The following is a 22,994-nucleotide window of genomic DNA, read 5'->3' as shown; positions in this document are numbered from 1 at the left end:
TAATTACTAAAACGTGAAACATCCAGAAAAAAAGGTTTTCCTCCTATTTCCCGGACGTTTCACGTTTTGGTATTTACGGTGTTTTTGGTATGGGGGTATGGTTGTCCCTATCATTACTACCATTTGTCTACCTCACGCTTTATAATGTTTGTAACGTTCTTATAAAAACGTTATATTGAAAGTAATTTTTGTGCGGGGCAACATCTCATCTCTTGTTTTGTTTAATTAAAAAAATGTAGGAAAGGAATTTTAACAGATATGTCAAGTTAATCATCTCTGTTGCGGCAAAACGTTTAAGAGGGGTTATTGGTTTTTATAGTCCGACATATACATATCTGATAATGTTCTAAGAGAAATATCCTCAAAAAGGTTTGTAAAGTCTGTTCACGATAAGTGTGCACTCTTTTTTCTTTTACATATAACTCTTGAAGGAATTCTTCAATCTTTATAAATTTGGTATCGTTGGAGAGATATTTATGAGTGGAACAATTTGAAATAAAAAAGTCTTTAAAAAATTTCTAAAAACGAAGATGAAAATAAAGAAGAAAAAAATGAAGATCTTGTAGAAAAGTGCTATAACTTTAATTTTCACTGGAGAGATTCTTTAATCTTAGGAGGTCATCACTGTTAAAAAAATTCACTAAAATATTTATTCAATATATAAAGTTATGATACAAAGGTAACAAGTGATTGACCCCAAAAAACAGCAGAAAACAGCGTTTTTAGACGTCAATCAGCTTATAACTTTGTTTGATATCTTTTGACTGAATGATTATTTTTGAGAAATTTTTTCATAGTGATGACGTTCGATGATCAGAGATTCACTTCAGTGAAACTAATAGTTATAGCACTTTTCTACACGATCTTAATTTTTTTCTTCTTCATTTTCATCTTCGTTTTAAGAACTTTTTTAAAGATTTTTTTATTTCAAATTGATCCACTCACTAATATCTTTCCAATGATACCAAATTTATAAAGATTGAAGAATTCCTTCAAAGGTTATAGGTAAAAGAAAAAAGAGTGCACACTTATCGTGAATAGACTTTAATTCTTTATTCTCACAAAATTGTGAAAAATTGTGAAAATATATTTTCGCCTCAAATCAAGTTGAATTCACTTCTGAGATACTTTTTGAACGAGTAACCTTCCAATATTTTCGGGCAATAACACGAGAATCGGCGTTTGTGTAAAAACTACGCGCAGGCGTTCTGGATGGGAAATAAGTGGTTTCATTTCCCATCCAGGAGTCTCGTCTCTAGCCCTTCGGGCTCATTGCCGTAGCAGGTGCGGGGGGGGGCAAGTTACGATGTATGCATGCTCATAATCTCATAGTCATATATCGTGCATTTTTTAACGAGCTCTTATATTCTTTTATCCATAGGTGAAATCTTATTGGCTCATTTAGCTATAGAAATTAGATGAGACGAGATTCATTGTTTCTGGTGTTGAAATTCTAACAACAGCCATGAGACCGAGGAACACGACAAAATTCCGTGCAAAAATTTATCTCCATACCAGAGCAACAATGTCATCACCTAACGTTGGTAAAGATGGTATCAGGCTACCAGATGTCGAACCTCTAAAACATTGGAGTATCATAATACATTACATCGATGTTGATGCTGATGAGGAGTTGCCAATGCTCTCTATCATTGATGCTAATAGGGATGAAGAAGGTTTTCTTTTGTGTGATATTAAAATGAAAGTTGGTCAAGAAATGGAGACATACTTGGAGCAAGAATGCGAATCGATGAAACTACTGATGTCCGGAGAAGGTGGCAATGTCATAATGGTATCACCTTCAGAAATAAAAGATTTTTCTCATGATTGGAATATGAACAGAAAACCTTACAGATGCAACATTATAAGAAACAATACATGCCAAGAGTTTGTGAAAGCTTTGGCGAGAAAATTGGGTGTTGAAATCCCAGTAAGAAGTTTTAAAACCGCAGGTGAATATTCAGTATTCGGTATTGGTGCATTGATTGTTGGCTTAATTGGTATTGCCTTTGTTAGGCGTTAAATTCAAATCGAACATTTATTCTAACTAGAAAAACAGTTTTGACGTTTCAACGTCTTGATGCGACCGTAGCATGAAGGTAGAGCATCTAGCTACGGTGCTCAAGGTTGTGGGTTCGATCTCCAGCCAGGTCATACCAAAGATTCCCAAAATGAGGACCCCTCAGCGGACCCAAAATTCACGCCATCACGCCAAATTTTTTTCCATTTCACGCCATCACGCCAAATTTTTTTCCATTTCACGCCATCACGCATGAAAAATTTGATTTTCACGATCATGCCAATTTTTTCGATTTCACGCCATTACGCCTAGAAAATTTAGTTTTCACGCTCATTTGCTACTTTAATGGGATAAACTTTCGCGGGGATTAAATTTCGCGGATTTCGCGGATTTGGGTGTCATCCGCGAAAATCCGCGAAATTAAATCCCAATGGCAATTTGGAAAGGCCTCATCCGCGAAATATTTCTAATCAAAACTTAAAATATGTCAAATAAATACTTTTTGAATGTTACTTGCATCAAAAAAGCGCAAATAATGTGTATTTCGACAACCAATATGCATATGATTTGACAGTATAAAGATACAAAATCGTGAAAATATTGCCATCCCATAGTGCCACCCGCGAAATTTTATTCCATTAAAGTATTCACTTAATTTTTGCCCACAAATAGGTGTGTGTTTGGTCGTCAATCAGTTTTTCGGCATTCTCATACGAGTATATCAAGATTATATCATTTTTCCTATCGGAAACACCCGAAAAATCTGGAAGGAATTTGACCTCAGTTTTTCTATTTTAGATAATACACAGGGGTCAAATTCCAGTTTTTTCGGGTGTTTCCGATAGGAGAAATGACGTAATCTTGACTTATGCATATCAAAAATAGTTTGACAACTGTTGGGTCACATCAAAGGGCACCGGTTTGAGGGCTGAGGTTTATTTGAATAAATTTACAAAGTCCACCATGGTTGGGCAACGGAGAAATTTTTTGAATTTTTAAGGGTTTACCATTTCAATTCAACTTGAAAAATAATTCATGTAAGAATAATGGAGATCTTTTAAAAGTACAAGTAGCCTTTTGGTAAAAACATGAGGGGCCAAGCCACTGGTCCCCCGTTGACGGGACGCATTAATTGTGAATAGTTTTCAAAAGGGGAACGATGGGAGAAATTTTCAATTTAGTATGGCTACAATCGCCCTCATTTACTATCTTTTTTCCAAAATATGGTTTAAACATCACAGGATTCCTTGATCAATGCCAATCTGCTCAAAATTACACCTCATAATAAACCTGTTGCTTCTTTCTGTTTAAGGCTACAAATATATATTTTCCTGAAGTAAAGGACCCGATGTCTTTGATGCATCTAAGAAGGAGAGGAAACTGTTAGTTACGGTGGAAGCGCAACCATGGTTTGCGCCGACGGGAGAAATTTTCAATCATCGACCCTCTCATAGCATTCCACTTTATTTTGAAGACTAGATAGCGACTGCTAAAGACAATTGAAAGTTACAAGGATAAATGGCAGATGAATAAAACTGTTTGAACCGTTTCTTTTATGAAAAAAAAACCCTCTATCACGCCATCCGCTGGGGGGGGGGCTCCAAAATGGTACTTGATGCCTCTCTGCTTGATGCTCAGCAACTAAGAGACGGATCAAGGGTAAGTGGAGAAATCCAGGGAAAGGAGTGGTGCCCTCCCCTACCTTCGGGTGGGGTAGACAGCTATAGGAAAAGGGAGCCTTCGGGTCGCCCTCGACTGCGGTCGCAAACTTACTTACTTTTACTTAAGGATCGTAAGATTCACAATATATAATTTCAGTCCCACTAAGGGTCGAGTTTGAGATGATGTGTGTTTTCGTCAAAAGAATTTGTTACGTAGCAAACCCATGACACGACAGGCCCCGGGTAAAGTAGTTTTAATTTGCATTAATATCATTACATTATCTTTGGATACTTATATCTACATAAATTAATCATAGAATAATTGCGGACATGCTTCAAAATCTATCTGCCTTTTCCAAATCTCTATTATATATGTGTAAGTTTATTTAACATTGGATGGAATTTTCCCATTGATGATATTTTATGCGCACTTTTGCGCACAATACACTCTTCTCGAGATGCATAAATTTATTGTATGTTGTCCTCGTTTTCAAACAGATTTCATTGCTATGAAATTATACATTTAAACCAATTTAACAAATTTTTTTTATTTGGCTTCACGGCACTTTAGAATTGGCTGGAATGTTAATTTTCGTTGAGAAAATTTAATAATTAGTATATGTAATCACATGATAACGAGTGCAATTTTCGAATTGTACGAGTTATTATGTGATTACGAGCTAATCGCACAATGGCTTTCACTACTTTTTCTCAGTTAGGAAAGTAAATTACAGAAATTACACTGAGAGTTTTATACTTTTCTCTTCTCTTTGTGTCTTACTTTTATTGTTGTTTATTGATTTTCTTTCTCACAAAATAAATTTTGAATGTAATTAAAACGTTCGATGCAAAAAAAATGTAAGAAAAAACATTAAAATCAATTTTGTAAACATTGGCGCCGCATTGGAGAGTGTGATTAACGATTAATTGCTCTCTAAAGGATGCAATTAACGATTAATTGCTCTCTTTGAGGGCGTGCCAAATAAGAAAAAATAACCCATCGTGCGATTAAAGCCAAAAACGTAATGCCAAGCTATAACTCTTTTAATTCGGAATTTTGAAATGAATTATTGTAAATAGTCACACATCATGTATACTTTGCAAAAAGTTAATTCATTTTGTAAAAAGACCGTTGAAACTAATCTTTATTCCCGCTATCATGAGTTTATATATAGCAAAGTAGATGCTTATATTAAAAATAATCTTAAAATTTCGATCCGCAACTAATAACTAGTTGACTTGTAGTCTTCACAAAGTTTTACAGCTTGTCTAAAAAGCCTTCTCTCACACGGAGGTAAAATATTAAAAATAAAAATTTAGAATATAAAATGAATGTCTTGACCAGATGGGGGGGGGGGTACTTTGGCAAAAAGGGGTACGGAGATGTGCCGCTGGTCAGGGTAACTTTTTCACCTCCACAAGTTCTACATAGGGTCGTAAAAACATAAGAATAGAAAAATCAGTCCCGCGTAGGGTACCTTTTTGAGGGAATTTGAATTTGGAAAAAAAGTGGGAGATTTTAAGGAAATTTTGGAATCACTTTTTTTCTCAAATTTGGCAAAATTTTCAAAGTCATTTTTGGCAAGGGTAATCCACCCCACCCTCGAGGCTTCGAGAATGTGAATTAACTGAATTTACGAAAATAATCTCAATTCTTTTGATAATTAAAGAGTTTAGATTGATTTGGTTTTAACATTTGGAACAATTTATCGTGTCCCAGATTGGCTCTCATTTCTAACAAGAAGTTTTGTATGTAACTGTCACGTTCCTTCTTTTTCATCTTAAAAATGAGCACCAAATACATTCGAACATCAACTTTGATCAAGAAGTATGTACTCTCCAACCTTGTGTCATGTAAATAACCAATCTTATCAGTAGCATTCAAATCATTTGTTCGATCAGTCAACATGATGATGATATTGGGCCAGTGAGCAGTTGCTGGCACATTCTCAGGTGGAATATTGACAATACTTGGATATGAGTTGATTCCAGTGGGTGCATTAACCAGTGTGTTATCCATGAAATATCCGTGTCCCTTATACACTTTCTCCTTGGTGGTGGTATCAAGGACAAGAGAAATACTATGAGCATCTGTTTTACGTTGAAATGTGGTAATCTTGGCAACGTAATCGATACTGTTCTTGGTTAAGGAACCTTTCAGATCCGGCGAAGCAGCTTGACCATGAAGAAGTGTGGAATAGAAATAAAAACTGAATTTGGATAACATGTGAAGATGAAAGAGTTGCAACCATTGGTATAACGCTGGTGTATCGATCTGTTTCTTGGCACCTCTCATGAAGAAAGATTTATAGGTAAAGGAAGCCAACAATTGCTCTTTCACTGAATTGGATGGGGACAGCAATCTCCATGCATGAAGCTTTGATTGACACTCTCGTAAAGTAAGCAGTGATTCTAAAAACTCCCATTCACAAAGTTTGAGTTCTGCTTGCAATAACGTGTTCAGAATCTCGGTTTCAAAGTTGAATCCCGTTTTAACAGGATCCAATACAGGATGGTGGAAATCTTTGGTGAACATTGTGTTAATCTTCTGAATGGTGGTAATGATTTCCTTCGTGTTTCGCACGTGGCTCCACTTACACTTCATAAAGTATTCGTAAAAATCAATCATCTCTAGCCTGGCCTGTGTGAACCGTTTCATTTGTTTACATAGCTCTAAGGCTAGTGCCTCGCTATCATGAACTTCATTCGCAGCATCGATCAATGTGAAGAGGTCTGTGGAGAGCTGAGTATAAACAGGTTTCAAAGTACGGTTAAAGATTCGTTTCTCAATAAAAGCCATCGCAAAATAACTTTTCTCGGCATTGGCGAAAGTTATAAGCGAGTTGAGTAAGCCGTTCCATAACTGTTTCGAAGGGTCCGGAGTGCCACGTTCTTTATCGGCAAACTCGTGAGCACGATCGAATTGAAATTGTGCAATCGAATAAAAAAAGGTTTCTAAGAAAGCCAATTCGTGCGTGATGGGTTTCAGTGGACCACGTTGTGTTGTCTGACTTGTTGAGCTACTCGCTTCTGATGACATAGTTTATTTTTATTCTTTTTTCTTTATGCTGAAAAATATATTAATAAAAACATCATGAAACAAATTCAAGTACATTAAACTTAGAAAGTTACCAGCTTTTTCAATACAAACAGCGTATATCATTTGTATTTAAACGTCCAAAGATACAACTGGTGATAGTAAAGGACAATGTTGAGAAATTTAAATCAAGAAATTTTAGGTCAAAGATCGAAAATCGACCCTATGAGAAACTGAATTTCGAAAATTTAGCTCCGTTTTTTGAGTTCTTTGACGTCCGTCTTTACGACCCTGTTAGAAGCTATTTTACCAAATTTCAGCCAAAAATTTCAAACTTCGACCTTGTACTTCGTAATTTTGGGATCCTTTCAGACTCAATTGTTGTTTGATTTTCTGTGAGATTTTCAAGGATGTAGAAGGGACTCTATGGCTCCACATACCCGACACCCATTTTGCCGGAGTGCACCCCCGGCTCAGTGAATGGACACTGCTTTTCTTTCGCCAATAGAGAAGGAAGAGTGTTTAAAAATGAATTCTAGACAAAAGTCTTTTCAGAATTTGACAAGGAAAGTATTTAATGACTACTTCCCACAATACTATCGAAGATCTAAACACTGAGGTTCTAGACAGTTTTTTTCTACACTATAACTTACAATAAATATCTAAAATTAGAAAAATATGTACAATATTCTAAATTGTTGAATGTGTTTATTCCAACATTAATCACCAAGCAGATGAGATTCTTTTCAGATCATCTATCTAAAAAGACCAACTTTAACTATGGCATTTACCATATCCATTGCAGAATTTTTCATGAAAACAGATTCAGTTTACATTCCGAATACCTATCCGGTGAAGGATAGCATAATGAACAATAGCAGTCACCAAACATATGTATCAATCTTTGAATTGCCATTCTCTACGACACATGGGACAATGCTGTTGTGACTGTTGTGAGTTCAACCATTTCAAAATACAATGCATATGAAAAACATGAGAACACCTTCCCCATACTAATGGGCAGTCATCACCGGGAACTTTGCAATCAGGACAACAACCATCGAACTGCATACGGCATATACCACACGTATCATCATTTGTAATCCAATGCCAAACAGCTACTGCCATCCAACTTTTCACTTTCACTTTCATTTTTGATATTGTTTCATTTATTTTTGCTATATAAAAAAAAAGAAACATTAGATAAGGAATTGGATTGTCAAAGAATTGTAGAAGTAAAGTAAATACCAAAGACAATTTAATCCAGATTACTTTAGTCCTAATAATATCTTTCGAAAATCTATCGTACTTCAACGTTTAGACTGTTACAGGAGGGGTCAAGCAGTTAGTACAAGACATCATGCCGGTTAGTACCGTGGTGGTATACCTACAAAATTGTCAAAAATCAGATAGTACTTGATGGTACTAAGTGACTGCTAGGGTGGTGTCAAGTAAAAAATCTAGGAAAACAGTTAGTACAAATGAATACTAAGTGCTACTTTTTTACCTTTTCTAGAAAAATATTAAAAATAAATACTAAAAGCAATCAGGGAAATCCCCCTCCATAAGAGAAATCAAAGAACCTAAGACATTTAAGTCTTCCCCTTTGGAGTTTGTTTGGTATTACCCTTTAGTTAAACACTATATCAGGGGAATTCCCTAACTATAGATTGATAAATAAAAGAAAAAAGTCAGTTGATTTTCCCCTAATGTTCATAGGGTAATTCCCTGTACTTAAAAAAAGTTTTGTGTTTAAATGATGTCACACTTATTGGTTTGATATTTGTGTTATTAGTAGAATAGACGCGGTGTTGGAATAAAGCTTGATGTTGTAGTGATAATTTTTAATGAAATGATTATTTTGTCTAATATGCATCTTTTTCTTAGAAATGTTCGAATGTTTTGCTTTTGCCAAACCTCTGTGAGAGTCCGATATTAGGAGTTTATGATATTTGAAAAAAATAAGACAAAGGAAATGGATAAAAATAAAAACGAAAATAAAACCGAAAACAAAAACGAAAACAAAAATGATAATGAAAATGAAAATAATAATGAAAATGTAACTGGTTCTGATTTTGGGAACATGGTTTGACAAAAAGTAAATATCACACTCTCGTTTGATAGGTTTTAAGGGGTGGTCCTTAGTGAATTTCCTTTGAAATCACTTAGTATATTTCATACTAACTGTCAAAGGGTGGTGGTGTGGCCTCTTTCCTCCAAAGAATCACTTAGTAGGCATGATGTCTTGTACTAACTGCTTGACCCCCCCTGACTGTTATTTGATTGCTTCACCCAATTACACCATTAATAATCTTTTAATTAAAAAATTAAATTTTCTTTATCTGTCCAAAATATTCTTAAAAAATATACAGTGTGTAAGTTAGAAATATATAGTGATTATCGAAAATCAAATGCTTTTAAATCACAGTTGAAGTTTGAGAACAAGGGTTTTGAATTTTGGAATTAGGGTTCTTGATTTCAGAAAAGTTCTAGTTTTGAAGGTTTAAAAATCTGTTCAGATCATAAAACATTATTAATTCCATTACTCTCGGGTACCTAATAGCCGTCCCCCCCGCTAATTAATTTTTCCAAAATTTTCCACCCAGGACATTCTTATTCCAACCCCCCCGCTTATTAATTTTTGGGAAAATGTTTTTGAAAGTTCCCTTTTTTGTCTTAATTCTGCTGTATTAGCCTCCTTTTCAAACATTTTCCACCCAGGACATTTTTATTCCAACCCCCCCGCTTATTAAATTTTGAGATTTTTTCCAACCCCCCTGCTTATTCCAACCCCCCCGGCTATTAGGTACCCGAGAGTAAGTCTTTACCAAACAAAATAGCACACAAAACTAATTCATTTAAAAAATTACATCACATTACATCAAATCTTTTACTAAAGAGATCTTTTTGAATGTCCAGAGGAGTAGTCAGACCTCCAAACATACCACCTAACCCAAACCTGTTGGCACTTGGTGAATTCACTCTGACCAGCTTAACATCCTCACCAACTTTCCCATAACGTTGTTCAACAAAATTGCAGACATCATCAATGCCATCAATTAATCCATGTTTTATAGCATCTTGAGCGAGCCAAATGTCTCCATTAAATAATAAATCATCATTTGCATTCAATCGACCACCACGACTTTTCTTTACATGGTCAATAAAATTTTGGTGAATGGCATTTAAAAGGTACTTAATTTTCAATACATCATCCTCTTTCTCTGGTTGAAAAGGATCCATGAAAGATTTGCTTTTGCCTGCAGTATAGACACGCCAATCTACATCATACTTTTTAATTAATTCGTCAAAACCAAACTTTGCATTTATAACTCCAATGCTACCAATAAAGGAGTTATTAGTTGCATAGATTTCGTGACCAGCGCATGCAAGCCAGTATCCACCAGAAGCTGCTAGGTCTTCTACAAAGGAGTAAACTTTCACATTCTTTTGCTTTCCTAATCGTGTAATCTTATTTGCAATTAGCTCAGATTGTGCAGGTGATCCCCCAGGGCTGTTGATATTAAGCAACACTGATTTCAGTTTTTTGTAAGAAAATGCTTTATCAATTGACTTTTCCAAATTCGCAATATTCAATCTTCGACTTGCACCAAGGCCACCTCCTCTCCCTGCTTGTATTGTACCAGCCAAATCAATGACAGCAACCTCAGGCTTTGACTTCATAAAATTTGGCAATAATTTCATTTGGGAGTTTGCAGACAAAGAAAGCAAACGGATGCTCTGTTTTGTGAGATTTTTGTTGAGGCTCTTGTTGATTGAGGTCATCATTATTTTTAGTCTTTTGCTTATTTGGAGTGAAGTGTCAAGAAATAAAGATAAAGGTGAAATACTATGAATGATAATTTTCTTAAATGGGAAAAGACTGCACAGGCTGCACCAGGTTCGCTTAACAAATTTAGTCTAGTAGATCAAAATTTGTAGTTAAAAAAATGGACCTTTAAAAAGGTTCTAGATCAATAAAATACCTTCCGTATGATATTTTTGACAATAAAAAGTGTTTTTCAAACATTTTTTGTAAAAAGTGTTTTTCAAACATTTTTTGTATTTTACAGTAATTAAAGCTGACCTGTGTCAATGACCTGTTGACCTGTGACTTACGTTTCGAACTAGCCGAATAAAATTTATTTTCAAAATGAGCGGAAATGATCGAAAATGGGTTATTAGATTAACAACTAGAAATAGACGGAACTGAAATAGACATGTCTTAATTTTAAAGATTGTACTGGCAGGATTTTGTGTTTGTAATGAAGAAAATATTCACAAGGATTTATTTAAACAAAAAACTAATGTTACGTTTAAATACCTTCTGGTATCTTTTAATACTCAATGTGATAGTTAATTTCATCGTAAAAATGCATATACGTTCAATTCTAAAACAAAAGAAAGAAGGAAAAGCAAATCGAATCACCCTTTTTTGACGTATTTTTGCACTTTTTGAAAATTGATTTTTGACTTAAGTGATCATAACTCTTGAACCGATTGTCCAAATGTAAAAAGTAATACATCAAAATTTAAGTTAGACCCTCCCCAATTAAAAAAAAAAGTAAAGTAAAAGTAAACCTTACAGCTTACAGATCACTATGATAGCCCTTAAAACGTTGCAAAACATTCGAAGTTTTTTGTGAACTACCCGGTACATCAATTGCTTTGTTTGAGTCAATGAGTCAATAAATCAATGATTACCTTTTATTGTGAAAAGAAAAGTCCTGAAAAAAACTTTTTTCTTTCTCCTCTCTAATGCCAAAAGATTCATTTTGTTACAGCTCATAGAATTTGAGAAATTTAAACTTACAGTGTTCAACTTTTTTTGTGATACAATGCAACATTGGTAGCAACAATGACAATAAATAGAACAACATTTCCACTTGTTGATTGTTCAAACTGTAATTTAAATACTATATGAAGGATATTCAGCAAAATATATTGACAAGTAATTAGTTGTGTCAGATACTTTCATAAGTTTTAGTAGGTTAAGTTCATAGATTTAAGATCATAAATTTTTCTGGTTCAAAAACCGTTTAATACCAAAAAATTCAAATTTATATGGTAAGAAAGGGTAAAAAATGGCGAATTTTACGATTAAAAAGGCTAGAAGAATAGTTTGTATATGTTACTGGTACTTCTAAGGTGGATGCGTTTAAACCTGGCGTAATGAAATCAGGTGTTTGACTTACTCCAAATTCTTACTTTTTATCTGCTCATTACGCCATTACCCAATAAGTAATAACTGCCTCTCGTCGAATATATTTTGCATACTGTGCACCATTTCCAGGCTAGTACTGTAATTTTCGTCCTATATCTTAATTGTGTTGTCATTCTCAGTCCACTTTTGGCGATGGACCAATGCAACATCAAGAAAATGAGATTGCATATTCTTATTGTTTGTTTTCATCCATCCCTTTAGAGCTTTAGCGTGGTGGTGGGCAAGGTTTAGGTGGCAATCACAAATATCTTCATTTCGCTTCCTTGTAGGGTCTTAAAAGTGAGTCGGTTGGTATTGGTTGGTTGGCTGTAAAAATTTTCGGGTTTTCCGTTATAAATAAGACCTCCATCATTCATTTTTGGAGCGTATTTTTGAAGGAAACTGCCAGCCAGCGCAGCAGCCAAAACAACCACGTGTTATTGGTGGTTTCAAATTATGACCTTTGAACACTGTGACCTCTGACCCAGAATGGCGCATGTAATGATAAACAAAGTCAAAATGCCGCGAATGCGCTAGAAATCGCTTGCAGCAAATCGGCAATAATAAAATTTTTGAATTTAAAAGAAACCTCATGGACAGAAAAAGTCACTGAGTCACCAACTCAATTCTACTCAATTCTACTCAATTCGGGCGACGCAACAGAGAATTACAGTGTGTAAAATATATAAAAAATTTTTGGCCCAAAAAATTCCCCAAAATAGGGTTTTTTGGACTTTGTTAAAAATCTGTTCATTAGTTTTTCTTAATTTTTTGCACAATGACGTAGAATTACAGTGTGCTAAACAAGAGCAGCCACCGGCTAGAAAATATGAAATATCTGTTCTTGAGGTCCCTTTCTCCTGGAAAAAACGAACTGTTTTGTATTCTGGACTCTCCTAGAATATACCATCTGTTCTGGAGGAAAACGGGACTCCTGGAAAATGTATATCTGTTCTCTAGAAAGATTATGCTCCTGGAAAAATATAACAGCTATTCCCTAAGAAAGTTACAATGTTCCTAGAAAATGAGACTGTTTATTAATAAAGTTACGAAGTTCCCTTGGAAAAAAAATCTGGCATCTGGTTGTGTTTTTCACAATTTAGCTCCTGGATTTGTTGAGCAGATTGTCTGCTGGAAAATTACATGTGTTTCTCCGTAACATGTGCTCCTGGATTTTAAGAACAGATGTTTTTAAGGCGACTCCTGGATTTTAACTGGGTGTTTTAAGGCAAGTATCTCCTAGATTTATCTCTAAAATTTACTCTCCTGGAAAAAAAGAACAGATATTTCAGAAAAATTCGCCGGCGGCTGTGGCTAAATTTGAGAAGGTCTTGACAAACTTTTATACATGGACAGGCTCACAGGATTTAAAGATCACATGAATATCAAAAACTAGACTATAAAATAGTTTGCAATCTGGATACCCCAGCAGACTAAAAAATAAAAAGAAGGTTAAAAAAACATAACACTTGTCACTTCAGACGTCAGTCAAAAAAAGAGATAAAGTTAGATGGCTTTTCTACCTGAAAGATCTGTTAACATTGACCTATCTCACTAAATATATGAGTGATTAGTTTTGATAAGCTTATCACTAAAAATTGTGTTTAAATAGTCAGCTAATAATTTGTTTATATGTTTAAATATGAGCTTACCGCCACCACACTCTAATTTGTATAGTCATCTGGGGTAATTACGGGACAGTTAAAATAAAGGGGTAAATACGGGACAAGCTTTAGTGTCAGGAAGAGCTGCAATCACTTTGATTATATTTTGACTGAATTCTGACATCAAGATACTATGGTTTGAAATTATAATAGTCTCGTTATCAGACAAGGCACTGTATCTCTAAAAAGTGTGTCCCATATTTACCCCATAGTCAAATCTTAATCATGGGGTAATTATGGGACCAGGGGGGGGCACGCAGTTACTACAAGACAGTATGACACTTACTATCGTGGTGAAACTGTATTCAGAAGTTATGAAAATAGTTACTACACAGTGTAGGTTGAAACTTTTCCAGGGGGTCTGAGCCTTGATTTTCCAAGGGGTTTTTGATCAGTTTCAGATTTTCCAAGGGGCTTATTAAAGGTTTCCAGGGGGTTCCCTCCTCCTAAACTGGCATCAATACACAATAGTCACTTTCCAGGCCCTTTTTCACAAAACTTCACTTTCCAGGGGTGTCGACTCTTAATTTTCAGGGGATAGTTTGTTATCCAGAATTTCCAGGAGGGTTAGTAAAAAAAGTTCGTCAATACCCCTGTACAATTTTTTTTGGAATAGCCCATTGCCCCAGATTACTATATCCAGACGATCTCAACCGAACGGAATCGACGATCGAACCAGTCGAACCAAATCGAACACAATCGACCGATTGAAATTCGCTTGTCGAACGCAATTGAATCTCAATCGAATGTCAAAATTCTGGGTAATAGTCGATTGGTTCGATTGAGATTGTCTGGCTTTATTCTTGCAGCTTCCCAACATCCAAGCTCTCAAACACCACAAGCCGAATGAAATTACTTTCGATTTCCCGTAGATAGCAACTCCGGAAGTTTTAATTTTTTTTTCAAAATCTATCCTATCTTGTAGAGCTTTGAAAAAGAAAGAAAATGAGGGGTCATAAGCCTCCAGAGGATTAGTGGTTGTAAAGATATTCAAATTTTAGTGTCAAAAATTTGACTAAAAATGTCAAAAAAAAGGTTAGGAAAATAGCTTGGAAAAATTCAAAAAATGTGTCAAAAAAGAAAAAAAAGAAAAAAAAGAAATTTTCCAGTCATGCTTCTTAAATTTTGCATATCTCTTTTTCTAGTGTAGCTAGAAACCTCAAATTTGGAGGGAGAATTCTTTGATGGTGTTAAAATATTATTATATAAAAATATTTGTAAAATGTTTAGTATATTTATCAAAATAACAAAAGATATATCTTTTTTTGAAAAAAGAAGACATTGCATTGTTTTATTTTTATTTTTGAAGAAAATAGCTTGGAAAAGGTTGAAATGAGTCAAAAAAGGTGGTAGGACCCATTTTCAAGGGGCCTCTGGAAATGGAGGAACAAAAACTTACGAGTAAAGAAAAAGTTTTTCTGAAAGGAGAAACCCCAAATGAAAAGAAAATCCATTTCGGCAGAAATAAAAACTTTTTTTTGGAACATTCCCATGCTAAAGAAGCAAAAAAGTTAAAAAAACTACATGAAAATGAAAGAACTAGAATTAGCGATTGTGATTTTTGAATTCCTCACCCTTTTTCTGATAAACATACAAAGTTTCAGCCTCCAAATACATTTCTCTCCGTTTCCAGACACATTTGTTCTTCGATAGTTGCTAATTTTTTTTCTCCCGTCGGCAAACAATTTTCAAAATGTTGCAAAACGTTCGGCATTTTACCAATTTGCCGTCTAGCCTGTGTCCACAGTGTTATATACCGCTGGAAAGCTAAGATCGCGGGCTTTCATTTAGTAAAAACCGGAACGCTTTAGCATACATAGAAATAAAGTTCCAAGGGTTCAAAGTTCACGGAAAAATGAAACATTTGGTTTGACGTCAACGAAAATTGCATGACTTCTGAAGTCGCTACCGTAGAAATTGTGCGATGAACAATCCGGGGATCAATGAATCGACGATTGAACGCAATCGAACGCAATTGAACATCAATCGATGAACGAAAATCGAAGATCAATCGAATCTGAAAATTGCGGTAATATTCAATTGTGATTCGATTGCGCTCGACAATCGAATTTCAATCGGTCGATTGCTTTCGACTGGTTTGATCGTCGATTCAGTTCGACTGATTGAGATTGTCTGGCTATATAGGGAGTTAACTTTTAATGTATTAAATGTCCCATGATTTGATTTATTTTTGAATTAATTTTATTGATTTTATTTGTCATGTTACTTATTTCACAATTTAACTTACCTATTCCCTTGGTGCTCGGTGAGCCCCAGCCACTGACCTTTATATAACCCTGGACCAAACAATATCTGCCATCTTTGATTGGAGTTTTTTTAGAATTGGTACCCAAGGAGAAGCCATTGCAATGTTAAAAATTAACGTCTAACGCCGCTACATCATCAAAAAAATTTGAGGAAAAGTAGACCTAGCGCCGACATTAGGGTACCAATTTTCAAAAAACTTCGATCAAAGATTTTGCTTGGCTGGGATTGAGAAGCTTTGTCCAGGTATACAGGTACGAGCCAGGAAGTATCTTATCCATTTGGTGGACTAACTTTATTGGAGTTTTTCTTGTTCCTTATGGTAATAAGAATATTTTAAGCTTCTGGGCCACCTGGATTTCTCACCTGGGTGTCCATAATGGCGGATTTTTGGTCATGTGACCCCCGTAGGCAAAACTGAAAATTCTGCCAACCCAAATATAGGCATATCATATATCAATCGATCAGAAATTTGATACTGATTAATTTTGAGATACAAAGTTGGGTCTGAAAACTTTCCTATCTCGAGATATAAATCACTTTCGTTTTCTCAGGTTTGGCTGCAGTTGTAGACGGGCTTTCATGGAGTGAGGCAATTCTTTTAGTCATATCTCAAGAAATATGCTTTCAAACATATCAAAGCTTTATGTGCTCCTATAAAAGGCATTAAAAATTGTTTGTGCAAATTTTCAAAAATTTTGCAGTATAAATGTGTATTTTACAGACCAGAGTACAATTTCCTTACCGTCGAAAAAAAGATCTTTTTCTCTCCAAATTGGCCTTTTTGTCTGAAATGAATGAGCGAAATGTTTCCCAATAGGGTTTAGAACCAATCACTACTTCGTAATCTCACTCAGAGGGGTACTTAACAACAAGTAAGGGCTAAATGTGTCCGGTCAGCACTTTATAAGTATGATTTACGGTAAGACATGATCCCGAAAACTGTGAAATTTCCAAATAATTAATGAAAAATTCTCTCATTGCATCTTAACATTAAACGAGAACCATCTGTTCTTTAGATTGACTAATGCAAAGAATTATGAATAATGTAAATCGTTACAGTGTGTATTTTACAGACCAGATTTAAGTGCTTCTAGGAGCTTGTCTTGTTCTAAAACGCTTTGGATTACTACAGAAATTACCCGAACTTGAGTATTTACTGAGTAATCCATCAAAATTCGCCAGTTCCTTTATCTTTATTGTTCATGCATGAAACGAGATTTAGAGGGCTTAGAATCTGTGTTGTCTGTAGGGCCAAAAAACGGCATAATATGGCTTCGAGAAGCGATAATCCTAGGCCATTGTAGGAAGCCTAGTGATGGAGCCATATTTGTGAACCTGCCTGGGGCTATTCTGGTTACTGTTACAATTATAAGAGGTGTATAATGGTCCAATACATCATTGTATATCCGCTTTAACTACATGAATGCAACACAACGCCTTCAGCTGGTTGAAGAAGCCAGACTGTAGGAATTTTAACTAAAAGCGCTTTAAAGAAGTTATTGCCATATAAAATAATGCTTTAAGCTACATGTCCAAAATATCCCCGTTTTCTTACAAAAATCTAAGTATAATATTAAGAAATCTTGATTTTAAAATTCTTATTTGTTTCGGAAATAGCTTGCTGATGGTGATCCCATTTTCCTTTCCCCTCATGAGGTTTTAAATTTTTAGAATCATCTGGTCTCTGTGGCTTTGTCAGAACATGAACAAACGACTGGACATCCTTCTCCTTCGAAAGCACTGCTAGCTTCGTTGCCGCCTCGTTAAAACATAAAATGAAACAATAGGTTTCGATGATCTACCTTGGGAATACCTTGCTAACAACGTCAAAACTTCGACAAAAGTCTCTGTTGTTCTACTCTTCTCCAGTCTTTTATCTATATCATAACAAAGATAACAGATGCGAAATCATCGTCATTTTTCAAAACTCCGATGAAATAATATCGATTACTTTAAGGGCAGAAACTTTCGCGGGTAGAAACTTTCGCGTTTTTCGCGTTTTTGGCAGTTTCTGCCAGGTAAGAAATTAAACAAGAAATTCGCGTTATAAGTTAATTTCGCGAAAAATGAAACTTCTCCTAAAAATCGCGAAAGTTTTTTCCAAGTTTTAAAAGCCGAAAAATCTAAATAAAACGAGGACTCGGGGAAAGGCCGGGAGAGGGTAAGAATAATTTCGTCCTAGCTATAAGGGGATGTAGATTCTCAAGACAGTTAATAAAAGACAGGATTTTTAAAAATGCTTCGATAGCTTATTTTTTGTATTTTCTATAATGATTTACTCGATAGTGATACAATTCCCTTGCTCTTTTGCCTTCTTTTTACCACCTGAGGACATTTCACGAATATCTCTGCTTCCATTTCCAGCTTCTTCATTCGACTTTTCTTCCTTTTCTTTTTCTCGGATGGGGTGGTGGATAGCGGTAACGTCATCACGAAATGAGATTTGAAATAATATTTTATTCATTTTCCCTAGCCATTCGCGAAAGTTATTGCTAATAAAATTGAACATTCACAAAAAACCGCGAAAGTTTCTTCCGTAAATTTTCTCCAAAAAGTAAAAATCGCGAAACGTAAATCCGCCAAATTTCGCGACTTTTCGGTCTCGCGAAACTTTCTGCCCGCGAAACTTTCTGCCCTCAAAGTATATAGGATTGAGAGTATAGGATTCAAATTATGATATTCTTATGACACAGGCTCGCAACTTTGGCATACTTTTTTTTTCAAGTCAATAAAAAAACTAATTGGAATGACAAAAGTGATTCAAAAGTATACACGCAGTTGAAATTCTCCATTTCAGCGTATAAAAAAATTTGGAAATAATTATTTTGTGACTTAAGAGTAACTAGCCGTATGCGCAGCGTCGCACGCTGCGTGTCCCAATCCAGCAAATCACTATACATCTAAAAAAACCAACGGAAGAATAAAGATAGCTGCTGATTGATGATAAGATTTTGATTTTATAAAAGAAAGGAGAAAAAAGTTCAACGCCATGAAGAGGAGGCATTGTAGAGCCTTGTTAGATTTTCCAAAACTTTTTATAAAACGTTGTAAACACACACGTTTTAGCATATTAATATATAGATTTTCAAACTTTCAAGCTATCTATCAATCATTTTACCTAAGTATTTCAAAGAAATAGCATTGTGACGGAATATCAACAGATTTTTATACCAATTTTAAAATACAGGCGGCAACGAAGCTCGCTTCAAAGACACAATGGAAGATAGACGTCCAGTTATGATTTATCCCATGTGAAGGCGCAGTAGTGTACCAAGTATTGACCGTCGTCTAGGAGATCAGGACTAACTCCAACTCGGTGCTGTGTTTCACTTAATGAAAAGTAAATGCTACTTTGCTAGGACCAACCCATACCATGTGATGGTCGTAGGGTGGACAGAAACTCTACAGGCCGTTCAGCGACTGTGCGACAAATCTGTGCTAGTGTCTAGACAAGCTTGCAAGAAATAAAAACTTTGGGGCTTTGTTCTTTTTTAGGAAAGTAATTCAAAGTCTGACGTCTGGCGCATACAAAGCTATCCAGGCTTAGTGGTCTCAAAGCCAGACTAATTTCATCAAAATTTTATGCTTATGTAGCTACGCAGTTCTGGAAGTCCAAAGCACTTCTCAAAGTCTCAAAGACAGGCTACACAGATTTCTCGTTACATGCATGAATAATAGAGATAAAGGAATTAGAGGATCTTGACGGATTTTACTCAGTAAGATTCTCCAGCTCGGGTTTTTCCGTGGTAAGTCTAAACATTTTAGGGCAATATAACCACCTAGAAGCACTTAATTCTGGTCTGTAAAATACACACAGCGATTTACATGTATTCTTGATTCTTTGCATGTGTCAAACTAAAGAATAAGGTTCAACTTTGTTTAATGTCGAGATACAATGAGAGACTTTGTCAAATCTTTGAGTTCATAGCTTGGAAGTTTCACCGTTTTTTGGATCAAATCTTACCAAAAATAAATTGCTTATAAAGTGCTGACCGGACACATTTAGCCCTTATATATTCCACACGTACCTCTCTGAGTATAATATGAAGAATCGAGTGGCTCTAAACCTTATTAAGCATCATTTCACTAATTCATTTCAGACAAAAAGGCCAATTTGGAGAGAAAAAGATCTTTTTTCGACGGTAAGGAAATTGTACTCTGGTCTGTAAAATACACATTTTTACTGCAAAATTTTTGAAAATTTGCACAAACAATTTTTAATGCCTTTCTAGGAGCACATAAAGTTTTGATATGTTTAAAAGCATATTTCTTGAGATATGACTAAAAGAATTGCCTCACCCATGAAAGCCCGTCTACAACTGCAGCCAACCTGAGAAAACGAAAGTGATTATATCTCGAGATAGGAAAGTTTTCAGACCCAACTTTGTATCTCAAAATTAATCAGTATCAAATTTCTGATCGATTGATATATGATATGCCTATATTTGGGTTGGAAGAATTTTCAGTTTTGCCTACGGGGGTCACATGACCAAAAATCCGCCATTATGGATACCCAGGTGAGAAATCCAGGTGGCCCAGAAGCTTAAAATATTCTTATTACCATAAGGAACAAGAAAAACTCCAATAAAGTTAGTCCACCAAATGGATAAGATACTTCCTGGCTCGTACCTGTATAAGGGTATATAGTCCAGGAAAAAATGGCCAAAAACCCACCTTGAACGGAACTTTGTAAACCATGGTTTTTTAGCTTCCTATGTACCTATAGATCACGGTTTGGGATGGTTTTCAGGTTAAATAGGTGATAAAACCCTAAAATTTGACCTAAAACGGGGTCTTTTGCTCAATCAAGGGTCCCCCCTTTACTAGTCGATTTTTCAAAGTGCTCAAATGAACAAACTTTTGTGCTAATCTGATAGAGCTCGAAGTGCTGAGAAAGAAAATGGGGTCAAATGCTTGGTTTTGAACATCCGTTGCGGAGCTAGGGCCCGCCAAAGTCGTCAAAATGGCCATTTTAGCCCTTTTTCTGCTGACGTCAGCATTTTTCCTTCAAATTTTTAGGCATTTCTGACACTTTCACTGGATAGCCCTGAAAGAGTACTTCAAGAAAATGGTATGGTTTGTTGGGTTACAAATTGTAGATCTCGAGATAATTCAGTTGGAAGTTCTTTGAAAAGTGCATTTTTTTGCTGACTCAGCACTTTTTATGGGATTTGTAAGATCTATAAATGGGAATTATCTCAAATCTACAATTTGTAACCCAACGAACCTACCATTTTCTTCAAGTACTCTTTCAGGGCTATCCAGCGAAAGTGTCAGAAATGCCTAAAAATTTGAAGGAAAAATGCTGACGTCAGCAGAAAAAGGGCTAAAACGGCCATTTTGACGACTTTGGCGGGCCCTAGCTCCGCAACGGATGTTCAAAACCAAGCATTTGACCCCATTTTCTTGCTCAGCACTTTGAGCTCTATCAGATTAGCACAAAAGTTTGTTCATTTGAGCACTTTGAAAAATCGACTAGTAAAGGGGGGACCCTTGATTGAGCAAAAGACCCCGTTTTTGGTCAAATTTTAGGGTTTTATCACCTATTCAGCCTGAAAACCATCCCAAACCATGATCTATAGGTAAATAGGAAGCTAAAAAACCATGGTTCACAAAGTTCCGTTCAAGGTGGGTTTTTGGCCATTTTTTCCTGGACTAATATAAAGGTCAGTGGCCCCAGCCCCCCAGGCCCAGGTCCAGGTGCCAGGAGGTTTTATGCAATATTGTAAAATGACGACCCTGCCGATTCACCGGACATTCCGGTGTTATTTGTCCGGTTTCAAAAAAACCGGAAAAAATCACCGGACACAAGTCCGGTGTAGTGTCCGGTGTGTTTTTTTTGCAAGTGAAAAAATTGCACCGGACATTTTTTTGCCGCGGCATTCTCCGATGTCCGGTGTAGCGGGCATGGGCGTTTTCTTAATGTTCCTCAGTCCCGCCCAATATACTTTTGCGCACGCCCATACAAATTCTCGTTTTATACCGTTTTGCTAGGCTGCATATTCCAAAACGCACCGTAATCCCGACGACGGATTGTATCTAGCAGTTCTTATGTTTTGGAGGACTTCAATTTTTGAAATCTAGTGATAGATTTTAGTTTCAATCGGGCGCCTGTGTAGTTCCTTGGTTGTAATTACTCAGCTAAAATATCCAGCTTTTCGAGACTTTAGAGCACAGTGCTCGTGACCACGCATTAGCGTATTCATTTTAAGAAAAGGCCGCGCGGACCGCGCGGTACCACGAAACGCCCGCTGGAAAAGTGCGCACCGGACAGTCCGGTGTAGTCCGGTGCGCACTTTTGAAATTTACTTAAAAAATCACCGGACACAGGAAAAACAACACCGGAATGTCCGGTGAATCGGCAGGGTCGTGTAAAATGTGGATTAATAAATGAATAATACACAAGGAAGTTATATAAGACGGTGAAACTAAATGACTCAACTTACGTATGAGGCCTGAGCCTTGTTTGATCTTAGTTGTGACATGATCGATGTGAGCTTTTCAGTCAAATTTTTCATTGATAGTCTAAAATACTAAATCACCTACCTAAATATTTTGCAAAGCTAGTTCTCATTACCTGGTAATAAGATGCTGTGTAGAGTACTTTGTACATAAATCAATCTCCCCTGTAATGCCTCAAAGAACATCATGGGAATGATTTTATGACTTACCTTCTCAAAGCTGAAGGACAATTCACAAAAGGTTATGGTGAATGGTGCAATTTTTAGTCTTGCTTGGTCTTGCCGCTGCTTGGATACCATTTTAGTTTTTCAAAGTTGCTGATTCAGCGCTTTTCGGTCAAATGTAAACAAACTAATTTTTGCGGGAGATTAAAACGAAAGTAGTTCACGAAAGTATGTCACTTTGAATGATAAAGTAGATGGAAGCCTAATTTCTTTTGAGTACAAATAATGTGTCAATTTTTATTTTTTATGGATGGGAATATACTATAAAACTGTTCTTATTACTATAAATCTAAGTTTTCCTTTGTATTATTTTATACTTCCTGACATAATGTCACTTGTTATATGGCATCAAACACAGCACAGCTACTGTAGAGGCCCTGCCCCCTAGCGGACCTTCAATTCACGCAATCACTCAATGTATATATATTCGCAGTACACTCTTCTCAAGATGCATA

At 35.9% G+C, this 22,994-nt stretch overlaps 2 protein-coding genes across 2 annotated transcripts; both read right to left on the bottom strand.

Moving 5' to 3' along the window:
• Nucleotides 1-4,865: 4,865 nt before the first annotated feature.
• Nucleotides 4,866-6,749, bottom strand: LOC136810203 (KICSTOR subunit 2-like). The gene has a single exon (XM_067066774.1). The coding sequence runs from the start codon at nt 6,719-6,721 to the stop codon at nt 5,330-5,332; it is 1,392 nt and encodes a 463-aa protein (XP_066922875.1). The 5' UTR covers nt 6,722-6,749; the 3' UTR covers nt 4,866-5,329.
• Nucleotides 6,750-9,510: 2,761 nt separating this feature from the next.
• On the bottom strand, nt 9,511-10,584 carry LOC136810209 (Na(+)/H(+) antiporter NhaA-like). The gene has a single exon (XM_067066778.1). The coding sequence runs from the start codon at nt 10,505-10,507 to the stop codon at nt 9,590-9,592; it is 918 nt and encodes a 305-aa protein (XP_066922879.1). The 5' UTR covers nt 10,508-10,584; the 3' UTR covers nt 9,511-9,589.
• Between the last annotated feature and the right edge of the window lie 12,410 nt (nt 10,585-22,994).

The sequence above is a fragment of the Clytia hemisphaerica genome, unplaced genomic scaffold (assembly GCF_902728285.1).
Source record: "Clytia hemisphaerica strain Z4C2 unplaced genomic scaffold, Clytia hemisphaerica genome assembly, whole genome shotgun sequence".
NCBI classification, from domain to species: domain Eukaryota; kingdom Metazoa; phylum Cnidaria; class Hydrozoa; order Leptothecata; family Clytiidae; genus Clytia; species Clytia hemisphaerica.
Note: the sequence above shows the minus strand (reverse complement) of the source record. Positions and strands in the feature narration are given on the sequence as shown.

Bases quoted from the DNA above. Each gene is read 5' to 3' on its own strand.
- LOC136810203 (XM_067066774.1), bottom strand. From the start codon at position 6,721: ATGTCATCAGAAGCGAGTAGCTCAACAAGTCAGACAACACAACGTGGT.
- LOC136810209 (XM_067066778.1), bottom strand. From the start codon at position 10,507: ATGATGACCTCAATCAACAAGAGCCTCAACAAAAATCTCACAAAACAG.